The following is a 15,150-nucleotide window of genomic DNA, read 5'->3' on the forward strand; positions in this document are numbered from 1 at the left end:
ACACCTCTATTAATTCTCAATAACTAGTTGGTAATAAGTGAAGCTGGTAATGCTGTTTGTGGAGTTGTTTAATCCTCCTCTGCTGAGATCGTCAGAGATTTAATGTCGTCTTTTATCTTCAGTTAATTTCATCTCCGGAAGTCAGTTGTAGTTCTTGTGTTTCTCTTTTCTTCAGTGATTCTGCTCGTTATCATCAGGTGTCTTCAATGCTCAATCATCGCTCAATTAAACACTTAATTATCTCATTAACTCTAACACTGCTTCAGTGTTACTTTTAACACCCTGCTGGTGGTTCCCATATGAACACCGAGCGGTGTTAAATTTAACACCGGGGAATTTACTGTGCTTTATTTCCATGAAATTTCACGGATTCCTGTATATGTCCGCATATGTGAGGTTTCCGGGTTTATCTGGACATATACTGTTCCATGTTACTCTGATCCGCTTTTTCCCACATACATCCGGCAAACATCAAATTACACAGGAGTTTACAATGCCCGTATTTTGCCGGATTTGAGTCTTTTCATGCAGTGTGTATTTCTTGTTGTCTTTCACGGCCCCCTCATGACAAATTGCTATAACTATAAGCTTTATGGTAATCAAACTTGATATGTGTTCAGTCATGAAGAATCATGTATCTTTTTGTTACTAGCTCACAGAAGTACCGTTCGTGGTACTGTTTTGATCAGAAAAACTCTATGGTATCGAATCCTTAACACAAAGTACAAAATGATGTTTTTTGTCATTAATAACCAGTTTATAAGTATATTAGGAACAAGTTCTGTCTTCTCTGTACCTCGTCCCAGAGGGCATGTATTTCGCGAACAAAGAAGTTTTGCCACCACGGGTCCGCCCAAATGATTGGTTCATACACGTGAGGAGGCGTGACTTTAGCTCCTTCAAAACACGGAGCAATACTTTGTTCTGGGCAGTTCTACGCAGAGGTGGAAAGTCCAGGGGTCAGAAAGTAAAAGTCCTGCCATATATTTATTCCACCCATGAACTCACACAGCAAACACTCCAGTGTTAAATGAACTCTCCTGGGAGTTTATTTGGCTCCAGACTCAAGAGTGTTAAAGTTAATGAGATAATTTAGTGATTGACTGAGTGATGATTGAGCATTATTGAAAACACCTGATGTTAACAAGCAGAATCACTGAAGGAGAAAATCTCTTTTTTAAGTCGCCATTATGGTGATCAGTGTTGGCTTTAGTTGGGCTCTTGACCCTTAAACTAATAACTTTAGATTTTGTTTGGCTGTTGTATCTGGGATACAACTCTCAGATGAACAAAGAGAAACGTTGATCAGGTGGTGTTGGTTATGTTTTGACATAATCATAATTTGACCTGAATCACAAAACTGATTTAGAGAGTTAAGTTTACCTTGTTGATTATAGCTGCCTGTGATTCTAATATTATGCCATGTTAATCATTTTCAATGTAATCAGAAATATTTCTTGATAGTTGTTCTGATCAAAGGACTTTGAAAAATTACATTATTTGGACACACTGACACCAAGAATCAGCCTGTGATTCTCAACAATGGTGACAATAATAAAGCATGTTGCAGTGCATTCTGGGTGCCACCAATCAAAACTCATCCATGGCTCCCATCATGCATTGCGGTATGAATAAATTATGATCTGAATTGTCTTGTTTTCCTAATTGAATATTCTTTTTGTCACCATTGTTGAGATTCATACACTGAATCTTGATGTCTGTGTGTGCCTTAAAGAAAGATTTAATTTTTCTTTATCAGAACAACTTTTAAGAAATAATTTAAATTATATTGAAAAATCTGGAACTTAATCTGTAGAATTACTGTGATGTTGTAATGACCAATATACATTTAAGTCAGAGATTAGGCTCTAATTGAGTTCAGTGATTCAGATCAAATTATGATTATGTTCAAATATAACCAACACCACCTGATCAACTTTTCTTTTTGTTCATCTGGCTGTAATAACTCAGATCAACAGCCAAACAAAATCTAAAGATAATCATTTGAAGGTCAACTGCCCAACTAAATCGAACACTGATCTCCATAACGGTGTCTAAAATTGTGATTTTTCTCCTTCAGTAATTCTGCTTGTTAACATCAGGTGTCTTCAATAATGGTCAATCATCACTCAATCAATCACTTAATTAGCTCATTAACTTTAACACTCTTGAGTCTGGAGCCAAATAAACTCCCAGGAGAGTTCATTTAACACTGGAGTTTTTGCTGTGTGAGTTCATGGGTGGAATAAACATATGGCAGGACTTTTACTTTCTGACCCCTGGAATCTCCACCTCTGGTTCTACGCCAGAGAGAGGTCAACTTCTTCACTACAGACTCCAACCGGAGTCCTTCGTTTGTTTTCTAATTTAGTTTTAATCTAAGTCTTTTTCTTTTGATCTACCTCAGTTTGATATTTGTCCTTCGTTCAGTGTATTCACGAACGAAACGAATTTAAGACTAAGCATCTTGCGTACGTGCGGCAGCTGAGTTACCCATCATCTACCTCTGACCGGAAGACACTTCGGACACGCGGCCCACGCATCCTTTCAAACCAGCTGCACAAAAGGGGCCATATCAAAGCAAGTACATTTAATATCGCAAATCTGAAAAGGAAATGCTGTTGTAAGGTTGTCTAGAACTTCCTAAAAGCCTTTGGGTCTTATTTGAAGAAACTGTTTGAACTGTTTTGTCCTGAGAAGATCTCTCTCACACCCTCTCTCTCTCTCTCTCTCTCTCTCTCTCCAATATTTCGTATTTCAATTATTTTGTATTGTTCGTTTTACTATGCATATTTACTCCTGCGTGATTTAAGTAGTCTATGTAATCTTTAGTTTAGGGATGGGCGATATATCGCACGATATTGTTATGCGCATCTCGTCAGTAAAGCCGGTTCCTTGATTAGTATTAAATTGCCATCACCTGCTTTCAGATGGAGCGGTGTTAAATTAACACTCCTGGGGCTGGGAGTGTATATGAGTCCACACTCAAGAGTGTTAAGTTAATGAGATAATTAAGTGATTAATTAAGTGACTATTGAGCATTATTGAAAATACCTGATGTTAACAAGCAGAATCACTGAAGAAGAAAATCACAAATTGTAAGTTACCATTAAGGTGATGGGTGTTTGCATTAGTTGGGCTCTAGACCATTATATGTTTACTTTAATATTTACTGTTGTTTGTCTGCTGTTATTGATTTATAACAGTTAAATGAACAAAGTAAAATGTTATCTTATAGTGTTGGTTATGTTTTGACATAATCATGCTGTGATCTGAAAAAGGAAACTTATTGAGATAGTTTGGTTTAACTTGTTAGCTGCAGTTTAGAGATTCTTCACCCTTTGATTATCAGTACTTTACTTATAATTCAAAATATTTAATAAACATTGTTCTGATCAAAAGACATTCAGATAAATTCATTTAAAACACAGAAATCAATAATCAGCCTGTGAATCTCAACAATGGTGACAATAATAAAGCATGTTGCAGTAGCTGGCACCAATCACAACTCATTAATGGCTCCCATCATGCATTGCGGTATGAATAAATTATGATCTGAATTGTCTATGTAATTTACTTTTCCTAATTGAATATTCTGCTCCTCACCATTGTTGAGATGCATAGACTGAATCTTGACATCTGTGTGTGCCTAAAATAATGATTTTTTTTTTAAAACAACTTTTAAGAAATCCTTTATATTATATGAAAAATTCTGGGCATTTATGCAGATTCACTAACCAACAACATAAATCAAAGTCAGAAAGAATGATTTTAATGAGTTCAGTGATCAAGTTCAAATGATGATTGTCATAACATAACCAACACCATCAGATCACTTTTTTCGTTGTTCAACTGGTGATTATAATTCAGGAACAACAGACAAACAAAATCTAAAGTTAATAATATATGGGTCAAGAGCCCAACTAAAGCAACCATTGATCGTCATAACTGTAACTTACAATTTGTGATTTTCTCCTTCAGTGATTCTGCTTGTTAACATCAGGTGTCTTCAATAATGTTCAATCATCACTAAATTAATCACTTAATTATCTCATTGACTTTAACACTCTTGAGTGTGGACTCATATACACTCCCAGGAGTGTTAATTTAACACTGGTGTTTTTGCTGTGTACAAAGAGCCGTAGTTAACTGACAAGCTGAGCCATATCGCATTAATTATCGCTGGCGATACGTCCGCGATATTAATGCGATATGGCTCAGCTTGTCAGTTAACTACGGCTCTTTGTAGTAAATGCCGCTCCATCTGAAAGCAGGTGATGGCGATTTACTACTAATCAAGGAACCGGCTTTACTGACGAGATGCGCATAACAATATCGCGATTTAAATCGCCCAGCCCTATGTATACGATATATATATATTCATCATCTTATGAATATTAACCCCCATTTGAGTTAATAATTCCCTAAACAATTCATTGTCGCTACAATACTGAGGAGGACTTTTACTTTCTGAACCTGGACTTTACACCTCTGGCCACATGTCAGCCAAGAGCAAAAGAAATAAACCAGAACTGGACCTTATCTGAGCCACAAAATCTGTGTATATTAAATATGAAGTCATCTCAGCCTTAATAAGCCTGTTAACAAGCAGAATCAATGAAGGAAAGAAGAGAACAGAAAAAGAGACGAGCAGAAACACAAGAACTACAACTAACTTCAGACACAGTCTTAGATGAAATCAACTGAAGAGAAAAGAAGACATTAAATCTGTGAAGATCTCAGCAGAGGAGGATTAAACAACTCCACAAACAGCATTACCAGCTTCACTTATTACTAACCAGCGGGCACCTTGATGTCAAAATTAGGTCAAGAAATAGGTCAAAAATGAAAGTCATATTGACGTCAAAGTGTTGATGTCAATTTGACGTCAAGAGTTTGACCTCTGCTGATGTCATTTTGCCAAACAAAAAGGTGAAACGCATGGCCGTACACTTATTACCAGCTTCACTTAAAACTAACCAGATTTACTTTATATAATGCCCATTTTTATGAAATCATTCAAATTTTGTATTTTAAAGTCACCATGATGGTGGTTAGCGTTTGCTTTAGTTGTGCTCTTGACCCTTCACGCTTTAATATAAAAGGTCTTTAGCTGCTATACTTGTTATAGGCAAAATAGTCATGAGAAGATAAGGTCAGGGGATGTTGGCTGTTTATAGATGATGACGACAATACCATCATGTAAATGCCTGATTCCCTAATCGTGTTCAGTGTCAAATGTTTTGATTATATAGAATTTATGGTTTTTATGACGTATTACAATAGAATCTATTTAATTTTACAGCATTAGAGCAATTTTGTTTATCGAAGACTGTAATGGATTTTAAAAACATTTAGTGCATTAAACATTTTCCTCTACATTATTACTTAGCCATCAAGAATCAGTGTATGACTCTCAACAATGGTGACAATCAATGAAATGCTTCATGCCGCAGTGCATGCTGGGTACCACCAATCAAAACTCACCAAAATCTCCCAGCATGCATTGCAGCTTTAATAAATTATGCACCTGGAGTTGATCTGATTATCTGGATATTTTGTTCGATTGTCACCATTGTTGAGATTCATACACTGTTTCTTGATGTCTGTGTGCGTCTAAGTAATGCCATAGATGACAGGGTTTTGTGCACTAAATAGTTTTTAAAAACCAAGTACATTATTTGATAAACAAAACTGCTAGACATGCTGTAGAATCAAATGACTTCTGTTATGAATAAAACAGTTTTGAAACCACAAGTCTATATAATCAGAACATAAGACACTGAATAAGATCAGGGCTTCAACACTTTGACGTCAATATGACTTTCATTTTTGACCTATTTCGTGACCTAATTTTGACATCAATTTGATGTCATATTGATGTTAAATTGACATCAAATGCCCACTGGGTAGTCTCTTTTATAAAAGGCACTGTTAAATAAATGGTTGTCTGTTTATAAAAGAAACCAAGAAAAAGGCTGAGGAAAAAAAAGAAAAGATCTTAGTAGCCTACACTGTAAAATAATTTTTGCTGCATTAAATTAAGGCCGTATAGTCATTTCAACTGAATCTTGAGTAATGATGAATTGCTTTGACTTGTGAAAGTGAAAACTGATAAACTTATGTTAATGTAAAAATATTTTGCCATGAGTTATTGATCACATTTTCCCCCAGTGTAGTTCATTGTAATTACATTGTGTTTTCCTCTTTTGTGCACTTTTACATAATACACCAACACTTGTATCTCCCAGTGGGCATTTGATGTCAATTTGACATCAAATTGATGTCAAAATTACGTCAAGAAATAGGTCAAAAATGAAAGTCAAATTGACGTCAAAGTGTTGATGTCAATTTGATGTCAAGATTTGACCTCTGCTGATGTCATTTTGCCAAACAAAAAGGTGAAACGCATGGCCGTACACTTATTACCAGATTTACTTTATTTAATTTCCAGTTTAATGAAATTATATTTTGTATTTTAAAGTCACCATGATGGTGGTTAGCGTTTGTTTTAGTTGTGCTCTTGACCCTTAACTCTTAAATATATATAAAAAAAATCTCTGGCTGCTATAACTGTGTGTTTATAAAGCACAATTGTTGTAGCTAAAAAAGCCATGAGATCAGGAGATGATGGCTTTTCATTGATGATGAAGATGATATCATCATGTATATGCCTGAATCTCTGATCTTATTCAGTGTCTAATGTTTTGATTAAATCGAACTTGCGGTTTTAAAACTGTTTTTATTCATAATAGAAGTCATATGACTCAGTGTTGTTTATCAAAGAATATACTTGGTTTTTAAAAACTATTTAGTGCACAAAAACCATTAATCTATGCTATCACTAAGACACACACAGACATCAAGAAACAGCATATGAATCTCAACAATGGTGACAATCAAACAAAATATCCAGATAATCTGATCAACTCCAGCTGCATAATTTATTAAAGCCGCAATGCATGCTGGGAGATTTTGGTGAGTTTTGATTGGTGGTACCCAGCATGCACTGCGGCATGAAGCATTTCACCATTGTTGAGAGTCATACACTGATTCTTGATGGCTAAGTAATAATGTAGATGAAAGAGTTTAATGCACTAAATGTTTTTAGAATCATTTATATTATTTGATAAACAACATTGCTCTCATGCTGTAAAATTTAATGGATTCTATTATAATAAAACATAAAAGCCACAAGTCCTATATAATCAGATGATCAGTGATTTAGGCATTAACAAGATGATATCGTCATCATCAATAAACAGGCTCATGGCTTTTTTAGCAACAACACATGTGCTTTATAAACACACAATTATAGCAGCCAAAGAAAATTTTATATTAAAGAGTGAAGGGTCAAGAGCACAACTAAAGCAAACGCTAACCACCATCATGGTGACTTTAAAATGCAAAATTTAAATGATTTCATTAAAATTGAAATTAAATAAAGTAAATCTGGTTAGTTTTAAGTGAAGCTGGTAATAAGTGTACGGCCATGCGTTTCACCTTTTTGTTTGGCAAAATGACATCAGCAGAGGTCAAACTCTTGACGTCAAATTGACATCAACACTTTGACGTCAATTTGACTTTCATTTTTGACCTATTTCTTGACATAATTTTGACATCAAGGTGCCCGCTGGGTCTGGTTAGTAATAAGTGAAGCTGGGTTGTTCCCAAGAAAGTGGTGGCTGAAATATCTGCAGTAAGTGGACATTTTCTAACTTTCCAAAGGAAAGAAAGTATAAGACTTTGTAATGTCCATTTGTTTCCATTGCACTGGACAGTGAATAAACCCTCTCAGATAACTGTCATATGTAGGAACTAGCCTACCTGCAAGTGCATAAATAACTTTACTTAATTTATACTTGTATGCTTTATGGCTGCAATATAAGTTTAAGGATTCCACATCTACAGAAAGGCCTACAGAAGAGTCTGCACAGACAGAGGAGACATAGGCCTACAGGTGGGCAGTGTATAGACAACGTCTCCTTTGCATGAGGCATGTGTCTAATATCTGTTGTTGCAGGCACTTGACCACTGGCTTTTCTTTACAAAGAACAATTGAAATAAAACTCAAGGAACTAAGCATATTTGTCTTTTATTAAACATTTCATGAAAAGTTTTTGTTTTTTGTTTTTTTGGCAATGTTGTGTAATATGGCACATGCAACAATGTCACAGGCCCTGTCAGGTGTGAAACCCTCAGACTTTTCAGACACTGAAATCTTCCCTTTAGTTAGCCAAAGTTCATTTCATTGTGTGCCCTTGTCCTGGAGCTGCATTGTAACTGGTTTGGGTCAGAGAATGGGGTCATAAAACACCTGTCTGCAGGCAGGAACATGTCATAATCACCTATGAAAAAAGACAGCACTTTCCATCAAGTTCTCCACATCTCCAATAGTGTAAAGGAAAGAGCCACTCGCAAATAATCTTAGGGCAATGCAAACAGTTTGTGCTGTAGTTAAAGCCCGACTCCGACAAGTCAAAAATAAATGTGCGTTTCCAATAAATTAATAATCTAAACGACAATCTCACGAGTCACGAGAAAAAATATATATCTCAGAAAGTGCACTATCGCGCTGCGCTGGACTTCCCGTATCAGCTCCGCTTATAAAGCCGCAGTCCAATCCTGTTAACATGAAATAAGCCTGCTCCCGAGCAGGTTTAAGCTTACGGACCTGTTGCTATGACAGCAAGTCCAGGATGAGCGTCGAAGAACCAAACAATCCAAGATCATGCCAAATCGCCAACAATCAAATCCAGCTAACTGAGTTAGCGACGTACGAAGAACGGGCCCCAGGTGATGATGGTTAGCTGTTGATGTTTTAAAAATCACCATGAAGTAACCTAATTTACTGATGTCTTTTGAATATAACTATTGTGTTATTCCATTAATAGATTCACATCACAAACCCCGTGTTCTTGCAGCTTGAGATCCAGCAGTATTATACTTATAAATTAAAATATTTTAACAAATATGAGCACAAAAATGTTACTTACAGTGACACACACAGATATCAACAATCAGTGTATGAATCTCAACAATGGTGACAATCAAAAGTACCTTGCTGCAATGCATGCTGGTTACCAGCATAGTACAAAACCCCCAGCATGCATTGAAACATGTTTGACAATAATCATCATTATGGTGACTTTAAATGAAAAACATTAGTGTTAAACCTCTGTTAATTCTCAATAAGATCTTCTGTAGACTTCTGACAGAAATAAAGTCAGTCTGGTTAGTAATAAGTAAAGCTGGTAATGCTGTTTGTGGAGTTGTTTAATCCTCCTCTGCTGAGATCTTCACAGATTTAATGTCTTCTTTTCTCTTCAGTTGATTTCATCTGAGGCTGTGGCTGAAGTCAGTTGTAGTTCTTGTGTTTCTGCTCGTCTCTTTTTCTGTTCTCTTCTTTCCTTCAGTGATTCTGCTTGTTAACAGGCTTATCAAGGCTGAGATGACTCCATATTTAATATACACAGATTTTGTGTCTCAGATAAGGTCCAGTTCTGGTTTATTTCTTTGCTCTTGGCTGAGATGTGGCATTGCTATGGCCTGCTTGTGGCCCAGATCTGGCAAACAGGAGCGGTCCGCCCAAGGGCCGTCATTCCACGCTGCATATGGGCCAGATCATCTTTCCACTGGTGCCAGATGTGGGCCGGATCTGGGACGTCAAAATGTTGCTCTGTGGGTGGTTGTCGATGACCTGAAAGTGGAGTTTTTTGTTTATTTGAACATCATGATCATATGTGCATTTTGAGTATTTGCAGCACGTGTGTTTTTTTTTATTTGCATGTGTTTTCTTCATTTGCTGGTGTTTTCTTTATTTGCATGTGTTTTCTTCATTTGCTGGTGTTTTCTTTATTTGCATGTGTTTTCTTCATTTTTCTGGTGTTTTCTTTATTTGCATGTGTTTTCTTCATTTGCTGGTGTTTTCTTTATTTGCATGTGTTTTCTTCATTTGCAGTGCATTGAGCTCTCTCGGCCACCGTCCCTTAAGTCAGTTTTATTCTCATTTAAAATATAGAACATCACAACCTTCATAAATCATGCACAGCTTTTCCACAACCACAATCATGACAACCACAACAAAAACAATTCCCATAAATATATTGTATTGAGAAACTCTTCTCTGTTTTTCTTTTCTCCACTATTATATCTTACCCTTAAAACTTGCTATTGTGGTGCTGTGAATATTATTGGGTTTCTTAATTACTGGTGTATGTTATTCAGGTTTTGGTTCAGCGGTGAGCCAAATAATTTAGGTGGAAATGAAGACTGCGTTGAACTGAATCCTACTAAAGACACCGTGAACAACTGGAATGATCTCCTATGCTCTGACAAGATGAAATGGATTTGTGAGATTTAAGTTTTAATCCAATCTTGTGGTTTTGCTTCTATTTTTTTACTAATTTACTATTGGGAATGTACAATGTCTTTTAAACCACTGCCATCTGATGTTCATATGTATTTGTTAGAAGGAAAATGTAAAATTGTCATTATTTTCTCATTGCTATAATAAAGTCACAACATCCAGTTTCTCGCGATGTGAATTCGGATGATCTGGGACACCAAACCTCTGACGTGTTCATATCTTGCTTCATTATAAGCAACATTATAATGTCAATATCATTTTATTCTAGCTGTTATTTTGCATCTCATTTGCTGGTCTGAAGTGTTGAGGTGAAAATCACAGTAAAATATTGAAGTCTGAAGCGTCTCAGATTGCCTTGATTCATCAGTTATTCTGATATTGAGTGTCTGTGAAACTGCTTTTGAGTTGTATTGCTTCTTACTTTTAATAAAATCGTCAATAACCATTATTATTTTAGTAAACTGTATTTTTGTTTTTATGTCATATTTCATTCTTGTGAATCTGTTTATTGCACTATATTTGCTCCAGTCCAGCAGGGGCAGCAGAGAGCAGGTTTATCAGACTGAAGTGATCAGAGAGGAACAGAAACATCAGATTCAGGCACTTTCTGCTGTTTCCTGCATCATCAATACAAAGGTCCAGGGCTGCGTTCCAGTCCAAAATTGTCATGCCCTTCATTCGCTACCTTCCCTCCGTCTCGTTCACTCGGATGTAAGTCATTACTTACGTTGTTTGAGTGCCCACTACTGACGAACCTTTGCAATAGGCTGAACTGGAACTTGCTAAGCCCTTGATCACTTGATCAATCCACTATGGGGTTGATTTATTAAAGCAACAACATGGAACTTTTCCTCTGCGGTCGCCCTACAGGTTGGAAGCGGAATTGTCCATTACCGCAGCTGTCGTAAAATGATTTACGGTTACTGTCAACGCATTCTCATCCCCAAATCGTCACTTTCAAACATTCTTCAATATCCGACGCACAAAGCACCCTTAGCGCCAATATGAGACGCTTCGGTTATGGGTAGGTTTAGGTCTGTGGTAGGGTTATGCGTCTCATATGGACGTTAAAGGGTGCTTTGTGCGTCAGATATTGAAGAAATTTTGAAAGCGTCAGTATATGATGACTTGGGATGAGAACGGGCTGTTACTGTATATGAAGCATGCAGGTTTTTTTCATATGGGCAATGATAATATTATTAATCTTCCTCCTTTCATAATTTATACATGTTTAGTAGACTTAACATTTTAACTCAAACATTTGCGATTTGCATGTCGATTGCAATGCTCAAATCTGAACGAGAATGATAGCGATAGCATCCTAACCATCTAAAACTAGCATGTTAGTGTTTACTAGCTACCAGATTGATAATTCGCTCATCTACTAACGTTAGCTGATTCATGAAGATAAATGGAGGACCAGATAGTTTCCGTAACGTAGCCAGGCAGACAACAGATTAGAAAAACTAAAGATAGTATGCAAGCAATTTACTTACTAGTTCAACAGCATGACGGCCAAGTCAGCATCGGTCTGACGATAAGCTCACGCCAGCGAGCAAACGCTCGACCAATATAGATCCTCGTCCTGCCTTTCAGTTTATCACTCTCCCTTTTCCTCTTCCAACTCTACTCCGACAAGAGGCTTGTTCGACTTGAACCGGCGCTGCACAGAACGATCGGTTTATGACATCAAAGTACCGCGTGAGCAATTCAAAAGCATATAGGTGCCGTCTACTTTCTATTCGCTCTCGCGGTACTTTGATGTCATTCACCGATCGGTCTGTGCAGCGCCGGTTCAAGTCGAACAAGCCTAAAACCTTGGACTTCTTACGTTTCGCTGCTGCTTCAGCCATGACGAAAACAGACGCACGAAAACAAACGCGCTGGTTGGCCTGTCACGGCCGAATTTGAGGAAGTGGTGGGCGAAGTGACGTATGCCGTAAAGCAGTCGAATTTTGTAGTTCTTTTTGTGCTCGGGTTACTACCCGCACCCCGAAGTTACATAGTGCCAGTAAAAGCGATACAGACCCCGTCAGGCTCTGGCAGACGTCTCATTCAACCTATTGTAAGTCGATGTACCATCACAAGGGTCTTGGAAATATATTATGAAGGTTGAAAAACTACATGTTGTTACTTTAATATTTTTTTCCTAATGAAATTGTTTAATGCAGCACTCTATATGTATATAGGTGTGTTTGAGTTGTTTACATAAAAAAATTAAAAATAATTAATATATCATAGATTTATGTGTGGTGGGGTAAATTAAACCCGTCCACCCCAGACAGCTCCATATACCACAATGCAACACGATTGTGACGTCAACGCATATTGCGTTTAATTTACACCACCGCAAACAACGGAGACGGAGAGGCTGAAAGCACAGCCTGTTTATTTTCTTTATTTTACAAAAGCACAATATTTTGTTTCAATTGTAAGTGGACACATAAAAAAGTAGTCATTTCACAGTTTATTTTTACATATTTCTTAAATGACGGAGTATTTTAAGTCTATTTTGCTGCTATGTGAATTTTTTTTTGCAAAACGTGCTGGCACGTTTGCCAACCCCAGAGGGTTAAACAACTCCACAAACAGCATTACCAGCTTCACTTATTACTAACCAGACTGACTTTATTTCTGTCAGACGTCTACAGAAGTTTTTATTAAGAATTAACAGAGGTTTAACTCTAATGTGTTTCATTTGAAGTCACCATAACAGTTGTTGAGCTCTAAACTCTTATTTAATCTTTTGTCTATTTTGGTCGCTGTGACAGTGTGTTTGTCAAACACATTTGCAGTAGAAGATAAAGCTAAAACAAACTGAGATCAGCTGATGATGGTTACCTGTTGATGGTTTTAAAATCATCTTGAAATAACCTGATGATGTTATTTGAATCTAATCACATCTCACAGTTTTGTTGTGCCATTAATATATGAAGAGTTCAGATGCAAAAGTGATAATTTTAAAAATGATCATTCTAGAAGAAAATTTCAGATAGCACTTAGAGACTTTTGCATCTGAACTTTTCATATATTGATGTTACAAACACTGTGTTACTGCAACATGAGATCCAGCAGTATTATAAAAATCTGAAGATTTTAACAAACATGAGCATTAAATATTGACCAGTGCTGACACACACAGACATCAACAATCAGCACATGAATCTCAACAATGGTGACAATTATAAGTGCTATGCTCCAATGCATGCTGGGTACAAGCAAAGTACAAAACTCAAAAAACAAACAAAATGCTTTATAGAGGGGTTGAATTGTTTATGCATTGTGTGTGTGTGGTACATATTTCCATATTTTTGTGGTTTCTCATGTGCTCCTTTCCTAAAAATGACTAATTAGAAGCATTTGGATGTTTACCCTTCTTTTCTATTTTCTTATTTGACCATTTGATTAGGCCAAGTGTTACAACATGACACTTGTAAATCAAATAATTCTGTGAATACTATATCAATATTAAATAGCCTATAGGTTTTTTTTCAGTTGGATGAGGAAAAAGTGCCTTGAATATCTCTGCAGGTCATCAGATGTTTCAAGATACAGGCCTTTGTACATGCTTTTGGTACAGTGGGAAAATCATCAACATCAGGTCTTTGCATCTGAAGAAACTTAAGTTGGAGGACAGATTCAAATTTAGGATCTTCTAAGCTTCTACCATTCATATTTGAACTCAAAGTTATTTATTTACTTATTTAATTTGTTTATGCCATCATAGTGAAAATGGCAGAACAGTGACAGCTACTGAGAAAAGGGAAATGTGAATCTCCTGTTGTCACCCACTTGCGTCTCATCACCCCCAATTTTGGCAAGTGCTGCATACATGACATACCCAAAATAAAAAGGTTGCTGCTCATAAGTCATTCTGAATAGACACATAACCAACATATATTTAGAAAGCCAACCCTTGAGAGTTTACAGTTCAAGACTCAAAATTAACCAGACTGTTATTAACATTGAGATATACAAGCTGAAACATAAAAACAAAAACAACAAATATTAAGACAATATTTATTAAATGCCTAAAAATATGATGTGAATTTAGGATAGCAACTTATAACCACAACTAAAGTGTAGCCACAATTGTGGTCATGCTTCATTTCAATTCTGAGCATGATATCTCTAAAATTATGCATTTTATGAAGCCTATTGTGAGACCATGTCAGGAGAAAGCTCCTGCATTAGGTGCATTAGCACAACAAGTAGCCTCAAGCTACATCAAAGAGTATAGAAGTAACAAGAGGCGAAACTCCGTTGCAGTTTTGACAACAGCCACTAGGTGGCGCTTCGGTAGCGCGGCCGCCATTTTGGACTGAACCAACGGCTTTACCGTTAGCACAACTACTGTACAGCATTAACATTATGTCTGGAAATAATTGGAAACAAAGAAAAAAACAGTGTTCTGCCATCAACTGCAACAACTACCAGTCAACTAGCATTTCATAGATTCCCCAAAGATCCAGAGAGGTAAAGTAGAAAAGGTTTTATTAACTTTAAAGTGAGCTAACGTCAACGATAACAGGTGCTGTAATGTTAATGAAAGCTATCCCATAACTGCAGTAACAGTTTGCTAATGTTATGTATTTGGTCGAAATTGTCAAGACTCGAAATGGGCTTTTTAAATCGCATACTTTCAGAGATATACGAACACCTAACCTGGCAAATGACCGCTTTATTAATTCATTGTTATCACTAAATTAACCCTTTAACTGTCACCTTTTTTTGAAATCATGAAAATCACTATCCAAACTTAAATGGTTGTAACGTTAATT

General features: G+C 36.6%; 1 protein-coding gene across 1 annotated transcript in view; it reads left to right on the forward strand.

The window, feature by feature from the left end:
- Positions 1 to 10,816, forward strand: part of LOC311285822 (uncharacterized protein) — a 37,232-nt gene extending 26,416 nt beyond the window's left edge. Inside the window, exon 5 of the mRNA XM_084401626.1 lies at positions 10,228 to 10,816. Coding sequence (XP_084257752.1) covers positions 10,228 to 10,363 — 136 coding nt within the window. The 3' untranslated portion in view covers positions 10,364 to 10,816. The remainder of the gene's footprint in view (positions 1 to 10,227) is intronic.
- The last annotated feature ends 4,334 nt before the right edge of the window (positions 10,817 to 15,150 follow it).

This window comes from Rutilus rutilus (genome assembly GCF_951802725.1).
Source record: "Rutilus rutilus genome assembly, chromosome: 2".
Taxonomy (NCBI): domain Eukaryota; kingdom Metazoa; phylum Chordata; class Actinopteri; order Cypriniformes; family Leuciscidae; genus Rutilus; species Rutilus rutilus.